This window comes from Sander vitreus, chromosome 1, assembly GCF_031162955.1.
Source record: "Sander vitreus isolate 19-12246 chromosome 1, sanVit1, whole genome shotgun sequence".
Lineage (NCBI taxonomy): Eukaryota > Metazoa > Chordata > Actinopteri > Perciformes > Percidae > Sander > Sander vitreus.
In genome coordinates this window covers 7380671-7402785 of record NC_135855.1, presented here as the reverse complement: position 1 = coordinate 7402785, position 22115 = coordinate 7380671, and the positions used below count along the sequence as shown (strand labels likewise).

The 22115-nt window shown below is 39.2% G+C and overlaps 1 protein-coding gene across 2 annotated transcripts; it reads left to right on the top strand.

The window, feature by feature from the left end:
• The first annotated feature begins 396 nt into the window (after positions 1-396).
• On the top strand, positions 397-14973 carry asb7 (ankyrin repeat and SOCS box containing 7). 2 transcript variants are annotated; one of them, XM_078257449.1, is made up of 5 exons: positions 397-639; positions 1440-1550; positions 7170-7381; positions 8545-9150; positions 14413-14973. In XM_078257449.1, exons 2-5 carry the CDS (start codon positions 1513-1515, stop codon positions 14550-14552), a joined length of 996 nt encoding a protein of 331 aa, XP_078113575.1. In that variant the 5' UTR covers positions 397-639; positions 1440-1512; the 3' UTR covers positions 14553-14973. The 2 variants fall into 2 exon arrangements, with proteins under 2 accessions (XP_078113575.1, XP_078113663.1); XM_078257537.1 differs by lacking the exon at positions 397-639 and having other exon boundaries at positions 1464-1550; positions 7133-7381.
• Positions 14974-22115: the final 7142 nt, after the last annotated feature.

Below are 22115 nucleotides of genomic sequence, written 5' to 3'. Positions count from 1 at the left end.
TAAAAGTCTCTTGAAATAAATGTGAACTTAAAACCTTTTAATATATTTATTTAACTAATTGATTGAATTGTTATATGAATATTTACATTTATTTATTGATGTATTTGTTGCCTCATTTATTTATTTCATGATGTATTTCAAAGGCATATTTATTTATTTATTCATGTATTTATGTATTTATTTAATATTGAATAAAACGGCATTCCATAGAGCAGCAGCCTCCTCTTCTCTTCTCCGTCCTCCTCTTCTCTTCTCCGTCTCCGTCTCCAGAGTCTAGCTCAACTCGTCCTCCAATCGCAGTCGGTTTTTCTCACTAGCTTGTTGAGGTTTACGCTACGTTTTGTAGTCGGTTTAGATTGGAGGAAATTATGCTTTTATTCTGAAGGTTCGGAGACGGAAGTCGTATTGTTTTTGCTGCTGGGGTCAAACTGATGTGAGACTTGTTAAAGCGGATTGTTTAACAGCAAAATGATGCTCAACATTGCGGAGACTGACATTTAGGGAAGTTTTAATAGTTAATGTTGCTGTTAGTTGATGGATTTGAGTTCAACGGCACAGAAATATGCAGCTTTGACAACTCCAATTTTTCCTGTCTGGAAGCTGATTGGCTGAATTAAACGTCGGCTCACCGTCTGCCAAGTATGTTAAATCTTTGTTTTATAGTATCAAAGCTGTTGTGTCTGTCAGTAAATATGTAGAATCAACTTTAATACCGATGCACCCAGTGTTTTGGGGTTTATCTGTACCCACCACTGCAAGCAACGTTAAAAAAGTCAACACAAGCTAGCGAGCTAGCGTTAGTGAGTTTGTTAGCTTATTGGTTAGCCAGCGTTAGCTAACAGACTGGGATATTAATATAGCCTTAAATCAAGGGTTTTGTCAAAGAATATCATCTTCATTACATTTTCTGCAATGTGTGAAACTAATTGTCCTAATCTGTGCGTTTGGCTTCCTAGGCTTTTGTTAGTTATCGTCATGGTATACTTGTGCGTGGTTTTTATTGTTGGTTATGTTAGCAAGTAACGTTAACATTAAAGCCATTCTATTGTCCATTGGTTTTTCATCTACCGGTTAAGCTAACGTTAACCACTAAAACATTTTGTGTAGTGACGACCGGACATGCCGTAGAGTTGTATGCCTTGTTGCAACGTTTTAGTCATTTGTTTTTAACAATAAGGCGTTAGGTAATTTTTTAAACCTGAGCTATTGTTATTTGCAAGTTGTGCATTTGTAATTGCTCTCATTTGACATACCTGTCATTTAACGTTGCTATTTTTAGTAATTTTTTTAGCAGTAGTAATGTATCCATACAAATTTATAATATGCTGCTACGTTAATTGGGTTGATAAAATAAATTATTTGATCATTTCTGTGTTTGTTTCCAGCTTTTGACCTTTTTGCTGACTTGCTAAAAGTATGTGCCTGTATGTGTTTTGCAGGAAAACCAATTGAAGACAGAGTGCTGTCTCCTCTCTCACAGTGCAGCTGTGTATTTACAGGTGCAGCTCCGATATGACTAAGAGAAGCCCATCTCTTCAGCTTGTCAAAAGGTACATTTGGATTTTTAATCATACTGTCTTTATACTTAAGAGTAGACAATTAAAAAAATAGTGGTAATTAAGTAAGTAATTTCTCACAACAAGAGAAGTTATTTGATTTGGTCATTAGCTTAGCTGCAGTTAAAGTCAGAGTTAAACCTGTGTGGTCTGGAAAAAAAGTCAAGTGGTCCCATAGCTATGTCCTAAATCACCTTAATGGTACTAGAGATCACTGAATTCAAAGTTTAACTTAAACCTACTGTACGCCTATTTAACTGAACTTTATGATCATAGTCTATTATAATGATACGTTTTTGCAGACATATTTGTTAATCTCTCACCACGTATGTTCTCATTAAGACATTTGTTTTGGTGTCAGACAAATGTAATTACATTCAGGAGGTGTCACATCTGCCTTATTGCAATTTTGACTCCAGAAAGAGGCTTACTGATTACCTAACTAACTTACGGGGCTGCCCCTTCCTAGTCGATAAGTCGACTAGTCGTTTTGATCTTACGCTTGATTTATGGTTCTGAGTTGTATCTACGCCGTAAGTACGTACGAAGGCTCTACCACACACTCCTCGTGCGCACACACGCACGGTTCTGCTGTCCTATTAAAGAGATACGCTAGAACGGCGCAGACTCACCAGAGACAAGTATAAATTGTTACAACAGTGTAGGTCACTTACGTAGGCTATGTCGTGGGCTCTGCATAAAGCCTATGTACAACTATAAATCAGCCTTTTGTCAGATTTCTTTAGTTGATTAGTCATTTGTACTTTTTTCATGCTGACCAAGTTATTTACTATGAGCACATCTCTGGTAAACACAATATTTAAAGTGTAGCCTTTGCATGATTCTTTGTGTTGAAACTCAGTTCTTACAGAGCCGTTGATTAAATCAACTAATCGATTGGTCGACATGAGTATAAGTTTTAGTTGACTAAGAATTTCTATGAGGGAAACCCTACTAACTGAAGATTCCCAATTCCCATTGCAGTTGCAATGTAAGCTAATACATTTGAAAGAATATTGATATTGCAGTGGGTTATAAGAAGACAGTTGATTGTTGTAGGGCAAATTTTCTGTGATATTATTTACATTTTAATTAGTTAGAGACGATACATTTTTTTTGTGACAGTCAGAAGTGCAACTAGACTAAATGATGAAGTATTTTTTTAGCAGTTACAGTTAGTAATATTGTCGGCTGCACTGGAAAATCAGAAAAGTGAAAGCTGTCTTTACTCAATGTTTTCTAAATCACAGCTGAGTTAGTCAGACATTACGCAACATAGGAAATATCTTTGGTCGAGTACAGACACCAGCTACTAGAGAGAACTTTAACCAGAAAACGGTTTAATTTTTGCCTGGTTTCAAGTTACTCACTGAATTAACATTAATTTGTGACAGCTGATGTATGCTGTTAGCATTTTAACCAGAAAAACGTTAAGGACTATTCTGGGGCAAATTGAACCTAGGGGTTAATAACATGTGTACCGAGATAGATTATAAAGACAGTAGCGTTAATGCCATCTTGGTTAACAGTCATGACCAGTAAAACGACGAACGCCGTGCAACCAGTAACCAGTAACAGCTCAAACACAGCATCCGTGATTCGACTGCTCATGACTGTTATCCAAGATGGCGGCCGCATGTAAACATTAACGCTACTGTCTTTTTAATCTATCTTTGTAATAAACTGTCTGTACACTTACAAAGTTCTCAATGCTTCGGTTTGCATGTAGGGAGCCCCATTTTGCTACCGTTTAAGTGTGGTGCTATTTCGAGCCTTGTTCGTAGTATCAAATAGCGATTTACCCTCTGCCCCGAAAGCTAGCGTTAGCAGCTAACCCCCGGTTTGCGGTAGCTTGTTTCAAACTAGAGACTCATTCGATTAGCATGAAAACAGATCCCAGAGAACGTTCGACTCGGTACACGTATGTTATTAACACCTAGGTTCATTTTGCGCCGGAATTGTCCTTTACCAGGGCTTGACATTAAGGCTTGTCCGCGACAATTGGACTTTTTGCAGGGCAAGTGGAAGAGAAGTTTACTTGCTCCAACGGACAAGTTAAAAGTCATAAACAAGAAAATACTGTATTTATGTTATGTACCACTCATTACTATGCTACTTAGTTAAATGAATACATTCAGAATACAGAATCAAAACGAATGTATTTTTCCTCACAATACGTCCGTTCTGTGATGCTTTGCCAGACCGTCCTCCACAACGCTGCGGAGGAGGGTCTGGCTAGTCCACACAGCATTCCGGGATGGGAGAGAAACGTGCTCTGGTTTATTGGCATTTCTATAAACCAGTCAAAATTGTCATGGGCGGCGCTAAGCGCTGCACGGAGCCCCGTTGCCGCTGGAAAATAGCCTCGGGAAGGAACTTGTTTTGGTGGAACATGTGTACGTTCAAAAGTTGTTTTAGTCGTGCAACAGAAAACTCAGATTGGACAGATACTCTAGCTAGCTGTCTGGATTTACCCTGCAGAGATCTGAGGAGCAGTTAACCATAGTCCTCATAAATCCACACAGTTTAGAACGCCATCACAAAGGAAGCGTTAGGTAACGGAAATCCAGTCGGAAAAAAAGGACATACGGTGGGATTTCCGGTGGCAACGGGGCAATCCCACCAGTGGAAGGTCGTGGATATAGACTAGGGGCAACCCAACTTGTTTGACAAGTACTGTAATTGGCGTTAGCTAGTTAGCATTAGCAGCTGTGTAATTCACTAGATAACGATAAGTTCAGCAAAGTACCAACCTATAAAATTGTGACCTGCTCTTATGGAATCAGACACATTGAACCATAAATATTATAATATTATTATTTTTTGGGCACTTTGGCCTTTTATTGATAAGACAGTTGTAGACAGGAAAGGGGGGAGAGAGGAGGAAGACCTACAGAAAAGGGCCACAGGTAGGAATTGAACCCTGGGTTGCTGCGGTAAGGACTGAGCCTTGGTACATGGGGCGAACGCTCTACCAGGTGAGCTACCAGGGCACCCTGCAAAGATACATTTTAAGATTAGCAAAACTACAAACATAGCTAACTGGAGGGGGGCGAGCTCGCTGAGGGACCGTGAGTGCGTTCTGACAGCGGACAGTGTCGGCGAGCGGCACCTGTAAGGTAACATTTGCTGCTGAGTTGTTCCACTCAGCGTGGCAGCTACATGGCGGGTGCATGCCAGCCACAGGCTGCCACTGACTGCGGTCAAGTGAGCCATCGTATGGGAAAACCCTGTCAAGCCAGACACCGCTTGGATTTTGATGCTGGTCTTTTTGTAGTGGTATGGGTGCTTGGAACGGCCAAAAAGGACGAAGAAAGAACCATATTTCAGCAATAGTTTCTCCCATTTGATATACCAAGTAAATATGACATATTGCACATTATATAACATCCAGTTATAATACAATTTAATATAAATAATAAAAGATTTTTACTGTACTGTTTTGTTTTTTTTTTATTTAAAAACGTCCAGTTATAATACAGTTTAATACAATATTCAATGTATTTCTGTTCAGGATGACCCTGACTATGTTAATGTCAAATTTCATTTGATTTTACTATGAAAGTCAGCTCAACATTTAAACCCATTCCCAATGTCATCTTATATCAACTGTCGTAAGAAAAAATCGTATTTTGCGTTATACGCAATCAAAATGAATAAAAATGATTTGTTGAGGTGACACCATTACATATTGCTACTTAAATAAAATTCATAAATAAATGAATTAGTTATATGTTGACACTAAAAAACAAACAAAAGTAAATTATTGTCATTTTTTTTCCCTGACTTTTGTGTCTTGTTAAGTGAAAGGTAAATTTACTCAAAGTTAATGTCAAGCCCTGGTTAATGCTGGCTAAAAGTGAGCAGCTGATACCTGAATGTTTTGTATACTGCTCTTTGCTAAAGCTAAATTAGCAAAGCCTATGGAACCTGTGTATTTTGTAGGGGTGGAACTGTACACAAAAATCACGGTTCGGTTCATTTTCAGTACACTTAGGGGAAAAAAATGCAAAAATCCCAACAAGTAAAGAAAAGAAGCAAAAAAAATGTGCTTGTTTATTATGACTTTTTTGTAAATAATCAGTTTATATACATAAGAGTTATCTCAAGACACTTTACAGATAGAGTAGGTCTGGACCACAGTCTAAAATTTATAAAGTCCCAACTTATAATTCTAGTAATTCCCCCAAGAGCACAAGCATTTAGTGCGACAGTGGCGAGGAAAAACTCCCTTTTAGAAAGAAACCTCGGCCAGACCCAGGCTCTCGGTAGGCGGTGTCTGACGGTGCCGGTTAGGATGTGATGAACAGTGGCAATAATAGTCACAATAAAGATAATGAAACAGTGACAAAAAATGGTAGTCATAGTAGTTCATGTCACAGCAGGGCACTGCAGGGCGATACAGTATGTAGCGTGGCACAGCAGGGCATGGCTGGATGTAGCAGGACACGGCAGGGCACCGTAGAGCATAGCAGGGTGTAGTGAAGCAGGACCACGGCGACAGCTGCAACCAAGATCATGGTGCCATCCAGATCCAACGAGAAACGCTGGGGAAAAGAAACGTAAGGACTCCAGGGAGTAAACTCCCCAGAGCTAGGTTAGTAATAAATATAGGTGGGTATGACTTTATTGGCTGAAATGTACACAAGAAGAAATTTCATACTGGGGCTCAATCACCTTCACCATGTGTTTTAAAACCTGTGTTTTCAACAACTGAATATGGTCTACTGCTATAAAAACACCAATGGCATTTGATATTGCTTTAGCCCGATCTGAATTACCAGCAAAAGTCTGTTTTAAATGCGGAGCAGCATTTGCACGCTCATTTCCGCTCATTTCCGTTCGTTTCCTTGTAGCAGTGATATTCACATTCGCGTGGTGCCGTTTCAAGTGAGTTAGGAAGTTTGACATGTTGCCAGAAACCTACCCGCTAACTCACTAATGAGCAATGTCGGCACACTACTTCCTTCTTATTCACTTGTTTTTGTTCATTGTTGTATTTCACCCGGAAACCGAGTGTTCCCAAACAGGAGACCTTAATGATAACTGAGGGTCTCTACATTGTCCTAGACGCTAGCTAGCGAGAGGCTTGGAGAAGCGTACTGTGTGCAAAGTATGTGTAACGCGCTCAAAGTGCATGGCGGAGACTAAACAAACCTCTGGTCCGCCACTTAATATGTTCGTGTGGGAAGTATGTTCCCCACGCAAAACAAGCCTAATAATTTCTGTTAAAGATTGCATTTGGTCTGTTTTCACTGACATATTAAGTGAAATGTACACACTGTATGGGCCTGGGTATGGTAAAGGAGAGATGTGCTGCAAGACTAGTTGGCCGAGGTTTTGACAAAACACAGTGGACGATATAAGTGTATAAATATGTTATTATTTCATATTATTATAAACTTAAAGCTGACAATGTGTACTACCTTTTTTGTTTTTCCAAGGGCTTCATTCTCCTAAGCACCAATCTGCCCGTGTGCATTAGACAATGTTCAATTCAAGTTAAAATAGCACTGACGTGTATGTGGAACATGTATATTGTTTTGGATGGTCGAACAGCGTTTTTTTTCTAACAGAGGTACAGATGAACATTCCCATTCCGAAATGTGACAGGATGCTGAACCATCACTGCAGAAGGAACCCTGAGCTTCATGAGGAGCTGCAGATCCAGGCTGCAGTGGCAGCGGGGGATGTCTGCACCGTCAGGAGAATGCTGGAGCAAGGATACTCCCCTAAGATCCGCGATGCCAACGGCTGGACACTACTCCACTTCTCCGCCGCCAAAGGAAAAGAGAGATGTGTTCGAGTCTTTCTTGAGCATGGAGGTCAGAGGCTTTGCCTTTTTGTCTTACTGTTGAAGTTGCCATGATAGGTCTTAACACTAGAGGTCAGTATTTTACTATAAAAGACAGCCTTTCATTCACCTCTCTGCAAGTTTAAAGTCTTGCAAGTTGAAAAGTATATAACATGTCACACCGTCTTCATCTGGCAAGGAAACAGAACCATTATATTTACATACAGTCAGACCAGATCAAATAGCCCTTAAAACACTTAAATATGGCTTACATCTACAGAAAATGTGATCTAAAATAATCTCTCTTCTAAATCTATATACACATGATACTATGAAAAGCATTTAAACTTACACAAAACATTAAAATGATGTTTGGTAATGGGTGATTTAATATCAACATTATTAACTCCAGGGATAATAATCAAATGCTGATTTTTATTGATACTTTATTTTCTCATGTCCCCATCAGACTGAAAAAAACAGCCACATTTACTGATAACTTTGTTACTAATGTTCTAAATAAAACTTTGAAATCGGGAGTTCTGTCCTTACAGGCTGGCCACCATACAATGATCTAGTGTCAAAAAAATGTCTAAATGTCCTGGAAAATGACATGAAACTATTTGGAAGGGAAGGTTCGGACCTTCGATCTTAACACTTATATTTGTCTTACAATGTGTTACATAACAAACTCCACATGTACAATATTCCCGTTTTCCTCACAAAAGCCCAAACCAGAAGAACGGGAATAAGGAAAAAAAGTCAGCTGTCAGTCTAAACAGACATCAAAGCGCAGCGTCGCTCTCTTAACAGATTCTGCAGTGTCGCAGTCTACCCTCGGGGGGGCGTGGAGAGGCTTTCCAGTACTCTCTGCTTTTTGCTCTAAAGTCATGTAGCCTAATCCATGCCCATTGGAAATCGATACTAACAGTTAAAGGAGATTTGAAGGTTTTACACTGAGGAAATCATTTGCCTAATCATAATGTCTAACTGTGTCTAAACTCCGCTAGAGGGAACTGTACATTAGGACAACTAGTGTGAACTGGTGAAGAGGTTCTTTGTGGCAGATTAGAGTTCAGGTGGACTGTAGTCCTAACTGATCACAGATCATATCCCCACAGCCATCCTCAAAGCACAACTCCTGCTGTATTAAATTTCCTCTCATTTCCACTCTTCCCACTCTCCTCTGTGCAGCTGACCCCACAGTGAAGGACTTTATCGGTGGCTTCACAGCACTTCACTATGCCGCTATGCATGGCAGAGCGCGCATCGCCCGACTCATGCTGGAATCCGAGTTTCGCAGTGACATTATAAACGCAAAAAGCAATGACGGCTGGACGCCACTGCACGTGGCCGCCCACTACGGCCGCGACTCGTTTGTACGCCTCCTCCTCGAGTTCAGGGCCGAGGTGGACCCGCTGAGTGACAAAGGGACCACACCACTACAGTTGGCCATCATCCGTGAGCGCTCCAGCTGTGTACGGATCCTACTGGACCACAGTGCCAACATTGACATTCAAAACGGCTTCCTGTTGCGATACGCCGTCATCAAAGGCAATCACTCGTACTGCCGCATGTTCCTGCAGAGGGGAGCGGACACTAATCTCGGACGTCTTGAAGATGGCCAGACCCCCTTACACCTGTCTGCCCTCAGGGACGATGTGCTGTGCGCCGAGATGCTCTACACGTATGGGGCTGATACCAACACCAGGAACTACGAGGGCCAGACACCGGTAGCTGTGTCTGTTAGCATGTCTGGGATCAGCCGGCCTTGTCTGGACTTCCTACAGGAAGTCACCAGTGAGTCTTACCCACACACTACCCTTCACACAAGCATGTCCTTCAGCGTTGCATATAGGATACCTGTTAAAAAAAATTAAACAACTAGTTAATGTCATGAATAACAGTTTGATTATTTTAATTGATTAGGCTAATAATAACAATCCTAATACAGTTTACATCTGACCGACATTTAAAAACCCTAGAGGTATTAAACCACAGAAAAGCAAAACATTCCGAAGGTTGCAGCCAGCAAATATTTGGCGTCATTACATGCTTAATTACTTCAGCTATAAATCCTTCAATAATTAGTAATAAGTAGTTTTCTGCAACCAATTTGTTGATCAATTGATCAATATCTTAGGGAATTGGTTTGGAACTTGAATAAGGGGGCAACATTTTTTTTCCTCAGATGCTATTACATTAATTGATTTTGACAGCATTATTATCTGAATTTCAGTTGACATGTATATGAGGATCAGTCAGTACATTTACATGCACACCAATATTCCACTATTGTTCCGAATATGACAATATTCCGAATTTGATACAGGCCGTGTAAACAGCATAAGGCCTTTTTCCGAATATAGCATTTTCCGATTAAGACGTGGGATATTCCAGTATTATTCGGGTTTTAGAGGCATTCTGTGGAAGTGTATACAGCGCATTCGGAATATGCGTCTCAATCGGGGGTTTTACCGCAGGCTTATGGTCAGCTCTGTGCGTTGCTATGGTTTCTGTACACAAATCAACCAGCCAACAGTTTTCAAGGCTGCAGACCCGATAAGAAGGAGAAACACCGCTACTTTCAAACATTATCAAAGACTTCGATATCAACTGGTTTCTGGATTTGCCATTGCCAAATGAGTTGATACAAAGCTAATTAAGACTATCCGCTCCACACAACTCTCTCTGTATTTCTCAGTACAGCTATGTTCAGAAGATTGTCGTCCGGTGACTTTCCCGTTTAGAAACTCGAGTGAAGATAATTGCCTCTTCTGAAGAGTCCATGTTTTTTGAATCCTCCGTGTTGTTCTTGGCTACTAGCAACTGCGTGGAGGAGGGGGGTGGTGCACGGTCATGGAAGGCTTGTATCATGTGGACGCGCCACATGGGGGTGGCAGAAACTCACACTATAGCTTTAATCTACATCATTTTATTTATATATATATTTGAGCTGTCGGCATTAATGCGTTAATCGCAATGCGATTAAGGGTCGAGCATAATGCGTTAATTTTTTTAAATCTTATTAATCGCATGCCGCCATTTATTAATTTATTTTCACTTCACTCGGCTTTGCGTCGTGCTTAACAGGCTACTATTTTGCTGTACTTCCTCGTAACACATCCTGCTGCTGCAGGAATAGCAACGTGGATTTCGGTGCCTCATTCTGGTGCCACTGATATGCCTGCACTTCTCTCTGATGCTCTGAAACAGACGTTACAGGCAACAGAAACATTGCTGCACGTGACGCTAGTTAACACTATACTCGACAGCAGCTAACGTTAGCCTACCGCTAGCTAGTAGCTGGATTAAACACGGTTACAATGCTGACAGCTAACGCTAAACGGTGTAAAGTTTGTCTGTATTTCACTGTAGAGGATTCTGACACCAGGATGTAGCTAACAATCTGCAGCTGCTGTTGTCGGAAAAACACAGACGGTGCGTTCAATGAAACTGGTAATTTACAGCCTTGTGGTGCATTCAAAGTTGTTGTTAAATGCCCTTTTCCCATCTGGTCGTTGTTTTTGTCATTCAACAGCTATTTACTAGTGAAATAAGTTATTGTTATAGTGATTACATTATTATTAAATCCATTTCATTTTGACAATATGGCCTTAGCAATAAACAAGCCGTTCTTTAATGTCGCCAATTGTTTAGTACCCTTCTTTTTTTTTAACTTTCTTAAAAAGTATCGGTTCAGGCACCGGTACCGCTTTAGCACCGGTATCCAAACCAAACAATACCCAACCCTAATATTGACTCTAGATTCAAATGTGTGACTAGATTAAATATATAGTAAACAAATACAAATCTTAAAATCAAGTTCATAAAGTCATTTTCTTTGCATTTATTTGTTTCCCAATCAAGATACACTGGTAAGAATTGCTTTCCATTGTTAATATGTACTTAAAAACAGTTCTGAAATGCAAAATAATAGAATTTTAATCATGTGATAAAACATGCAATTAATTGCGATTAACTATAGAAATTCAACGATTAATCACGATTAAGAAAATGTAATAGTTTGACAGCCCATATATATATATATATATATATATATATATATATATATATATATATATATAGATATATATATATATATATATATATATATATATATATCTATATATATATATATATATATATATATAATATAGAGCGCTTACTGATAGCTCAAGCCGGTGTGCCATTTGTGTATTATATTTATATATGGAATTAAAATAGCCCCACATCATCACATACCCTTCACCATATCTAGAGATTGGCATGGGGTACTTTCCATAACATCATCTCTCAATGCAAATCAAACCAGCTATTAGGCTAACTGAACTAAAACCATGCCAATCTCTAGGTATGGTGAAGGGTATGTGATGATGTGGGGCTATTTTAATTCCAAAGGCCAAGGGAACTTTATCAGGATGTTATAGTATCCTGGATCCATGAAATAACTGGCCTTTTAAAAATAAAAATCTGCCTGCCTCTATGGGAATTTAACATAGGGTTGTGTATACTATGCCCCCTGTATTTTAAGGAGGAACATTTATTTATTTACGATACAGTATTCATTCACAAAGAAAATTGGTGTCGTTAAAGGTTGAATTTTTTTCAAATGTTTTTTTAATTAAGGTATTAAGATCAATTTCCAAAAGATGTTGTGTTTTTTTTTTTTTTTTTTTATTCCTCTTTTTAGTCAACTTTAGCATGGGTGTGTAAACTTATGTATATATAAACTTATTAAGACATTATGACTTAATAATTATGCAGTATGGGTTCAGCTAGTCTTTAACCATGAAAATACATCTGTGAAGGTGGATGGAGTGTAGAAAAGGATTGTGAAATTAGTACAAAAAGTGAGAGTTTTTTTTTGTTGTAAGGAGAAAAAAGTAGAAAAATGTGAAGAGTGAAAGAGGTTTGCCTACCAGCACAAGGTTATAATGACTACTGTTCAGTCCCAGAACAATCCCAGGGTGGAGGAACAGGAGAGCACATTACCTGAAGCATTATGATTGAGAGGGAACAATGGCTGCATTCCTCCACTGCCCCCTGCACTTTGATATCAAAGCTATCAAAGAGCTGTGCACTGATTCAGACAAGCCCTTTCAGAGACTCCAAACCCTCAGCCAGATCACATATCTGCTGGGTTATTGATTACACCTCTACCATCCTGGATTAACTCATATGCCATGAAAGGCTTGTCCCACACAGTATGAAAGGCACCCAGCCCTTTTCAACTGCTGCACACGTCACTGTTGCTCCCCGTAGGTTTTCCTCTTGTCAAATACGGCAACATGTACAACTGTCCTCCTACAAAGGTTCCAACTTCAAGCAAAGCCAAAAATCTTACCGCCATACAGATATGTCTATCACTTTAGACACACACATCTAGATTTGTGATCTTCAAAGTCCATGAGTCATTAAAAAAATGCATCAACCGCCTGATGACTCTGGCGGCCTGTTGACCTGAGGCTAGTTTTTGAATTCATTGACTAACATGTCATTTAATCCAACACTATACTTAGTTAAAGTAAATTGATTGTATTAGTTAGCCTACATAATTCATATTCTTTGGCTGTATACTGAACAAAAGAACATCACTCTGTGCTGTCGGTATGGTTCATTACCTGGGCCTCTCATAACCTGAGTTTGGACGCTGGTACCATATACTGCTTTGTCCCGATTTTGATTCTTTCACTATACATGGGTACTGATTCGGTTTGTATTGCGATTTTCTAGAAGTACTGCAATTCGATAGTATTGCGATTTATTTATTTATTTTTTTTTCCCCTTCTGGAACAAAAACAAAAGTTGAATAATACAGCCATAACGTGGCCTTAGAGTGCAATTCACTTACCACCGCTGCCGTCAATATGGTCAGCTGTTAATGTGCATTTGTTATGATCAAAAACTTTGCTAATGCAGCCAAACATCGAGCAGGTGCAACATAAGTCATAGCAAGTTAGCAAATATTACTTACTAGTCCAACAGCAAGATGGCCAGCTTGGCATCTGTCTTGCACCCTTTTATTTCACAAAGCTCTCGCCACGACTAAAAGCCAGTCCAAAATGTACTCTTGTCCAGGCGGCCTCTTGCTCCGTCCTTCTCCGTCAGTGTCCTCTTCGGTCTCCTTGCCTTTGCCATGATGTCCATAGCGGCTTCTTTACACTTGCCCGCTAACTAGTTTACGGCCACTACAGTTAGCGGTCCACTTTAGCAACAAGGAAAGTTCACAGAAAATCACTGAGATTCGGAGCAGAGCAGCCAGAGAACATAAGAGGGAAAACCAGTAATATCTACCGATATTTTCTTTCTCTCTTTTTTTTTTTTTTTTTTTTTTTTCAGGATTATTTTTTGGGCATTTTAGGCCTTTATTTTTATAGGACAGCTGAATACATGAAAGGGGAGAGAGAGGGGGAATGACATGCAGCAAAGAGCCGCAGGTCGGAGTCGAACCCGCGGCCGTTTCGTCGAGGATTGAACCTCTATATATGGGCTTTACCAGGTGAGCTACCCAGGCGCCTCGATATTTTCTTTCAACTAACCCAAAAACCTCTAAATGTCTTTCGCGATATGTCGCAGCCTTTTCAGTGTGGTTGTTGCAGCAGTTGATATCGCGATGAGCATTCAGTGGTAGTGCCTTAAAGCGTGTTTCCTGTGGTGGGGGGGGAGAAGAGTCTATGGCAGAGGAGTCACTTTACCCACATCAGACGGATAACAAACCCACACATCACTTCCTGGAATCAATGGGATTCTTCCCAACTGTTTGCATACAGCTGATAACCGTGTGAACGCTAAGTGATTTGGGGTACTGATTAAAGCGTGTGGAAGGCGTTTAGAAAGCCATACAGCTGAAAGAGGAACGTTTAAGCTTGATGATTGATGTACAACATTGGAGTGTTGAGATGGCATTCAATAACGGTGTCATTTTGATACTACCACTAGAATATGCCAAAGTCAGACTTTTTAAAATCCACACACATTGGCCTTTAATGCTTTTGCTCTTCCATATACAGCTGCAGGTGTAATTCCACTGTGTGATAACTGTTTTTGTTCCTCTTTCAGGACAACCTCGGACTCTACAAGACTTGTGTCGAATAAAAATCCGTCACTGCATTGGCCTTCAAAGCTTGAAATTCTTGGAGGATTTACCGATTGCAAAGGTTATGAAAGACTATTTAAAACACAAGTTTGACAATGTGTGAAGGCAACAACAATAGAAGAGGAGAGGGTGACTGAAACTCTCTGCTATCATTTATAAAGACTATGCAATCACTATGCTCTTTGTCTGGAAGGAATGTCCACAGGCCTGCTGTGTACATGCTGAAGGAAGGATAGTTAGTACAGTTTGGTCGTCCAGAGTTTTCTGCCCGCTTTCCATTTCAGCCTTTTTACAGTTCAAACAGTGGCTGTAAAATGGAAATGGGCCCACCTCTTGAGCTAAGGTAATGGTTTATTTTGGGAAAAAAAGAAAACCTCATTTGACAGATAGCATTGTTACTACAGTTAGCATTATAAACATTTATGTTGTCACTGTAAACATGTGCATGATTTTATCCTCGCTGGGTCTGATTGTCATCAAGTGCATACTTGCCAATGAATCTTTTTATACTATTATAGGCTAAACTCAAATTGCAGCAGTGATGATGATTTTCTTTCTGTCTCAAAATTAGCAAAGTGTTGAGCTACTTGACAAATGATAGCTTTAAAGAAACACTCGACAAGGTACACTCCCTGATTTTGTTTGATCACCCAATAGTGACTCTACTTCCCATAATAGCCTGGTTCCAAACCTCTGATTGACTACCAACATCTCTAATTGTTCAGACTTTTTAAGCAAATAGCACTCATGTTGTGCCCCTTGAGGGGTGGGGTGGGGGGGGTCAACTTTTTCTCCAGTGCGTAAATGGGGCGTGCTTCAGTGAACCGAAGTCTTATAATCCTTACAGTACATCTTGCTTGTTTAATGTAATACTGTGATACTGTGTGCAGATTAAACTAATCTGCACACATTTTAAAAACTGAGTTCTCAAATTACCTGATTGATAAATCAAATCCATTATGGGACATGTACCACACAACAGCCTTTGTAGTCAGGGGTCACCAACAATGTATTCTAGAGCAAAACTGCTAGCAAGTCAGAAACACACACACACACACACACACACACACACACACACACACACACACACAAAATGCTGAACCAGAACCATGCCAGGTTGGCAGATGTGTTATTATACAGCATCTAGGCCTCTGCCTGACTAACATTAAACCACCCAATAATATAAATTTGCCCGCTGTTTTTTATGAAAATAGTCTAATAGAAAAAAATAAATCAACATTCCACATCATCTCATTCAACATTCCACATTGTGACGATGGCCAGCTTTTAACCAGGACGTCCCAAATTGAGTAGGGTCAAAGACTGTAATGTAACTTGTAACCTAGGGAAACTTCGACAATTCGCAAGCATGCCCTGAAAGTTGGCTGGATATTGGGAGGGAACTGGAAGGCATGCGACAGGCCTTCAGTTGGAAGGAATTTCTAGGTGGCTGCATCTGTATTAACAGATCATTTTCACTGTATTTTTGCTGCGAACTGCGCACCTCATGCAGAAAAAATAGGCTAAAAGCCGAAACTCTAGAAGACTTGCTAGACTTGCTTCACTGCAGGGCTGCTTCGGCTGCTTTAACCTGTTAACATGGGCACCGAAATGAAAAGTAAGAGGTTCCAGGGTGCTACAGGTATCTGTCTTTAATAGCTGTAAGTTTCACGTCATTCAGATGCAGAGAAACAGTGTTTTATTTTTATTTTTTTAAGGGAATAATTACCGAGGTCCGCACGTTAGCTCATAGCTGGCAATGGCCATGGAAATATATTGTAATATTTATATTTTACTGCTAAGAAGGGTATTTCGAAAGCCCTGTGCCCATTGACTACTATTTCCAACAGTTGACTGGTCAGAGCTATCTAGCTAGCTCTGACCTAGCTAGCTAGCTAGCTAGAGAAAAGCAGTGTCACTTGTTGCAATTCTGCTTTGCTCAGGCAGTTAATCATGCGTCTGCCGTAAATTCAGTTTAACAGTTAAATTCTAAAATTAGCGGGGGCCCACCAGTTCAGAGCTGGGCTTAATCTGTATACTGCGAGATTGATAATATTCAGTCTAAATTATCAAACTACTAAATGTCTTTCAAGCTCACTGCTGATGCTTTGGAATTTTCAAATATCCACAGTAAGCCGAGAGGACATTTTTTAAGGGTTAAGGCTGCCACTGTGTGCTACAACAATATCGGAGAGTGTATCTTTAAAAATAATACACAGGATTAGATTTACTCAAACGTGTTTTTTTTCTGATATGCAAGAATAAGTAGCACAGATACATTGGTATTTTATAATGACACAAAAAAGATTATAACCTGCAGTTGAAATGATTTTGGAACTTGGTTAGAAATATGTTGATACTACCAGTTGAACAGTAAAAGTGTTCTGCAGTGATCAACTATAAATCATTTCATTTTTTACACTAAAAGTAGACGTACATTCAAGTTTGGAGTAAATGCACTGTGATAGTTATGTTCTGAAAGCCCCACATTTACTCACTAAAGCAGTTTTCGAGGAAATCATGAACAATAAGGTCTGTTTTGGATAACACTGACACAATCGCTAGAAGCTACAGTCAATGTAAATATGTTACATGTACAACAAATATTTTTGTAGAATTTATTTAAGCAATGATCTCTGGTATTCTTAATGTATTTAAAGTTTGGAAAGTATTGTGATCTGTTTGAGTATTTTTAAGTTTCTGTGTGTCTGAGTTCAAGTACTTTGGAATCAACGTTTGATTTTCATAGCAGAAATGTTGGGTGCTTTCTTAAAATTCATCATCTCTTGCAGGTAACTGTTGTGGAGATTATACTGTGAATTTTTAATTTTGACAATTCAAAATAAAATGTAGGATTTGGGATTTATATAATGCCCACGCCACAGGAAATATTTTTTTCATTGTTTCTGCATGTGTTTTAAATTCATATTGACATTATGTGGCACTTAAAGTTGGTTTTCCTAAAATGTTGTATTCACAAATCCATTGTAACAATGTTCACCTGCAGTAACATGTCAGTGTTTGTCTGCAACTTTGCATTAGGACATTTTGTGAAAGGGGTGCACATTATGAACTGTAAACTGCATGCTCTATGCAGGTAAACTGAGATTAAAACTTATTTTTATTAATTTCTTTAAACAAGACTACAAACAGGCAGTGAATGGGCTACTATAGTAATATGAAAAGTGAGTGTGGAGGTCAGGGGAGTTGCATTGAATAGATTTTTTTCTTTCTTTTTATAAACAACTAAAACCACAAACATACGCTTGTGTATCCGATTTTAGGGGCTGCATCCGTCAAAGTTTGCCTTCCTAAACTGAATACGGTGTAACAGATTGACAGGACCTGACCTATTTTAAAGGCTCCTCCAAATGCAATCTTCTTTTTTCCTGAATGTGATGGACACTGCCAGAGTGTTCTTTGTGTTCCTAAAGGCCCCTTTACACTGTGTCCTGAAAAAAAACGAAAGTTGACAAAAGTTGAAAGAAGTTATGTGTATCCTTGAGGTATAACAAACGTGTGGAGTGCATTTCATCCCTCAGAAAACATTTGCTAAGTTGATTTTTCTTAAAAGGTTGAACCCTGCATTGTTTACATCTCTATGTTTAATAGTTAACACTATTTCTTCTTTGCCTTTGTTGGCGCATTGCTGCGTTTCTTTAGCATTACTGCCACCTGTCGATCAGTAGAATAGTGTTAAACCATTGGACTGTTTATCGCATTGATGGCTTGCGCTTGCGTGTGTCCTCGTGTGTGCACAAGACAAATGAAGTGGGGACAAAAATCTGAATGCTTTGACATATTAACCAATCAGAATGCAGCGTGAAATGACACATAACACTGTCTGACACAACATCGCAAATGCCCATAAGCATACGTACATACCCAGTGTTGGGCAAGTTACTTCCAAAATATAATGCATTATAGATTACTAGTTACGGTCATTTGAGAGTAATTGGTTATATTACAATATTACTGTCTCTGAATTGTAATACTTTACTTTTGCATTACTTTTGAGTTACTTTCACCAAAATAACAGCGGAAGTTTGACTTGGCAGGTAGCTTGTGAATTTCACCACCAGATCAATAAAGTCTCCTCTTTATCCACTTTAATACATCATAGATTATTCTTAATATTTTGTATAATTAATATGAATATGCAAAGTAACTAAAGCTATAAAAATAGAGAAGTAAAATGTACAATAAGCAACTAGGAGAAAATGAAAATACTCAATTAAAAGTACCTTACAGTTGTATTGAAGTACGGCATAGTTACTTTCCACGGCTGCTAAAATGCAATATTTACGTGTAGCAAGCCTAAACATAAATTCCGAACATGTTTATATCTGTCAGCAGCTCGGACACACTGCTGTCTGCGCTGACGTACGGTCACCTGTTGGGACACAGATGTTGTCCGTACCGTCTCTGGTTCTGGCTCTAACCACGGGAACAGTAATGGGACAGCTCGCTTCAACGCAGCGTAATAACTCTGAAAGTAATGTCCATCTCGCAAATGTATCTGTCTCTGCAGTCATCTCAACCATTGAATACAGCAACAGGAAATAATACGGCTAATATGTTTCTTCTTTGTGTTGGTGAATTCTTAAAAAAAAGAAAGAAACACCACTAAATGTTGCGTTAAAATGCGTTGTAGCTTGCGTTACTGAGATTGTAACGGATATATTACCAACATTTTATTAGTAATGATTTATATTACTGCGTTACAGCAGAAAGGAATACATTACTGTAATTGCGTTACTTTTGTAACGCGCCACTCCCAACACTGTACATACCACTTTAGCAAGTTAATATCTAACTCATTCATTCATTCAATTAAATTTTATTTATAGTTTAAAATCATAACGAGTTATCTCAAAGAGTAGAGTAGGTCTAGACCACACTATAATTAACAAAGACCCAACAATTCCAGTAATTCCACCAAGAGCAAGCATTTAGTCCAACAATGGTGAGGAAAAACTCCCTTTTAGGCAGAAACCTTGAGTGGTGAGGAAAACTTCCTTTTAGGGAGAAACCTCGGACAGACCCAGGCTCTTGGTAGGCGGTGTCTGACGGTGCCGGTTGGGGGTGTGATGAACAGTGGCAATTATAGTCACAATAAAGATAATGGAGCTATGACTATAAATAGTAGTTGTAGTAGTTTATGGCGTAGCAGGGCACTGCTGGGCAATACAGGGTGTAGCAGGGCACTGCAAGGCATAGCAACACGAAGGGCACTGCAGGGCATAGCAGGGCGTGGAGCAGGACCATGGCGATAAACCATGATTTAGGTGCCACCCTAATCCAAGGAAAATTGCGGGGCAAAAAAACAAGGATTCTGGGGACTAAGCTCCCTAGAGCTAAATTAGTAACAAACATTTATGGGACATAGATGCACTCAGATGGAAAGAGAGAGTAGCTCAGTGAGTCAAAGGAAGTCCCCCGGCAGTCTAAAACTATAACAGCATAATTAAGAGATGTTCCAAGGCAAACCTGAGCCAACTCTATAAGGGTTTGTAGATGAATCTGACAACTATGAAGAGAAGCAGAGAAGAGAAGGGGTGCTGTGTCTGAAGCTATACACCCTCCCCCGCCGGCTTATCTGATAGGCGCTTCTTATTTATTAGTAAAGGGTCATTGCTATGGCTGCATTTTGAAAACATGATGTGAGTAGATAGACAAGATAACTTATCTCTGCTTGCATATATCTTTTCTTTTTCTATCTAGATTCACCAAACTTTCATCGCACAATCTGACATGCCTCAAAATTGATAAAACAGATTGCAAGATTGTCACACAATGTGAGATAAGATGAACCTGTAAGACTGCTGTTATCACCCAGTTTATAGGGGCCCTAATTCAATGAATGCTGCGTTGATTTTTTGTTTAATGATGCCCTTGTAGTCTAGAAAAGTATTTTGTAAACACTGTATTTACCAGTCTCTCCAGAAAAACGTGATTATGCGATCGCATAATTCAATGCATAATCAGCCAAAATACGCATATTTATGCGGGGGCCGCATTTTTTCAAATACGCCTGACTTTCGCCGCATAAATTGCCGATTTCTGCGCAAAATATGCGGGGCTTGCATGATTTCATAATCCCCGCATTTCCGTTGCAAAAAAGTGCATATATCTTAGCAGAAAGTTGAAAAATGTTACGTTTACTTCACACAAGAGCAGCCATTTTCCCCTGTTGCCATGGGAACGTTATGAAGTGATGTAATTACGCGACGTGAACATCATCGAAAAGCTGCAAACCCCACGATGAAGCCATGATGAAACTGCAGTTTTTGCAAGTTCCTGCAATTTTTGCAAGTTCACGCAATTTCATCGCATAAAATTGCATAAATATCCCGCATATTCCATCGCATTTTTTAAGAAAATGTGCCACGTAATTGAGGATTTTTGCCCGCAACAATCACAAAAAAAACTCTGCCTTTTTCTGGAAGGACTGATTTATCAGTTGATTGGGTCCAGTTGGTCATCATTTGCCAGCAGTTGAAATATGATATTAAGTTGTCAATCATTACAGATTTGGAAGGTTACACATATATAGTTTACCTCTGGTATAAACTACTGTCAGCCGTTTGAACGTGATGGGTGTATACTTTCACTAATTTAAGAATGTGAGTTTTGTAATTTTGCATATGGCCAGGATTTTTGATTGTTGGTCCTGAAGTAGTTTTACTGATGTTTTCAATCTAATTCATTTTACTTTCAGTGCTAATTCGTTCTGAATAGCAAAATGGATGCAGCCCTCTCATTTGACTCACCAATCATTGTGATAATGCAGTATTCCCAGATGTGAGTGTAAATAAACACTGAAGGTTATTAAGTGTTAATCATGCCAGAATATTCACAACATTTCAGTTCTGTTTCATGTTCCATACTGTCAGTCTTTCTGTACCTGATTCTGGATTTGATACAAGGCCATTTTGCAGCAGCAGTTTTGTATTGTGTGTGAAAGACTGTCACACATTGACTGCCTTCTCCAATCGGTTCCTCAGCAGACTTTGGTCGTCGACGTCAGGGAAACACTTCATACATGTTTTATGTGGCTATCAAATGGCTGTAAGTCTTCCACACCATTTAACTACTGAATATACAGAATATGCAGATTTTCAAACGTAAAAAGCAAAATGTATGAATAAACTAAAGTTAATGTTTTGAGACTGCTGTTTTTTGTTTCTTTTGTGTTTGATTAATTTACTTTTTAACTTGTGTACTCATTTTAGATCAAAATATGGGGTTTCTACAGGAGATCATTCAATATTATTTACACAACAGCTCATTGCTATTAATATTAATAACATTGCATTCGCCAAGTTTGAAATTAAATAAAAATGTCCGTCAATAAATAAAAAGAGCATGCTTTTTATCAGATTATTTAAAAAGGTAAATATATACACCCTTTTTCACTCTGGCCAGCAAAGGGGCTGCAGCATTGACAGCTAATAGACAAAAGTAGAGCTGGGAAAATGTATATTTTATTTAACTGTCTGTAAAGGGGCTGTACTCAATATTCAGAACATTAATATAGCAGCAAACACATATTTGCTACGTAAAGATATAGTGGAGTAATGGCATCCTGAGCAGAGAATGAAGTCACACTCCCTCCGTGTGTGTTGTGACCTGAGTTTCTCTGTTCTTTGGTTTGAAAGCCAGT

Bases quoted from the DNA above. Each gene is read 5' to 3' on its own strand.
- asb7 (XM_078257449.1), top strand. From the start codon at position 1,513: ATGACTAAGAGAAGCCCATCTCTTCAGCTTGTCAAAAG. The intron at 1,551-7,169 runs GTACATTTGGAT...GAAATGTGACAG, and splicing joins TCTCTTCAGCTTGTCAAAAG to GATGCTGAACCATCACTGCA. The intron at 7,382-8,544 runs GTCAGAGGCTTT...TCCTCTGTGCAG, and splicing joins AGTCTTTCTTGAGCATGGAG to CTGACCCCACAGTGAAGGAC.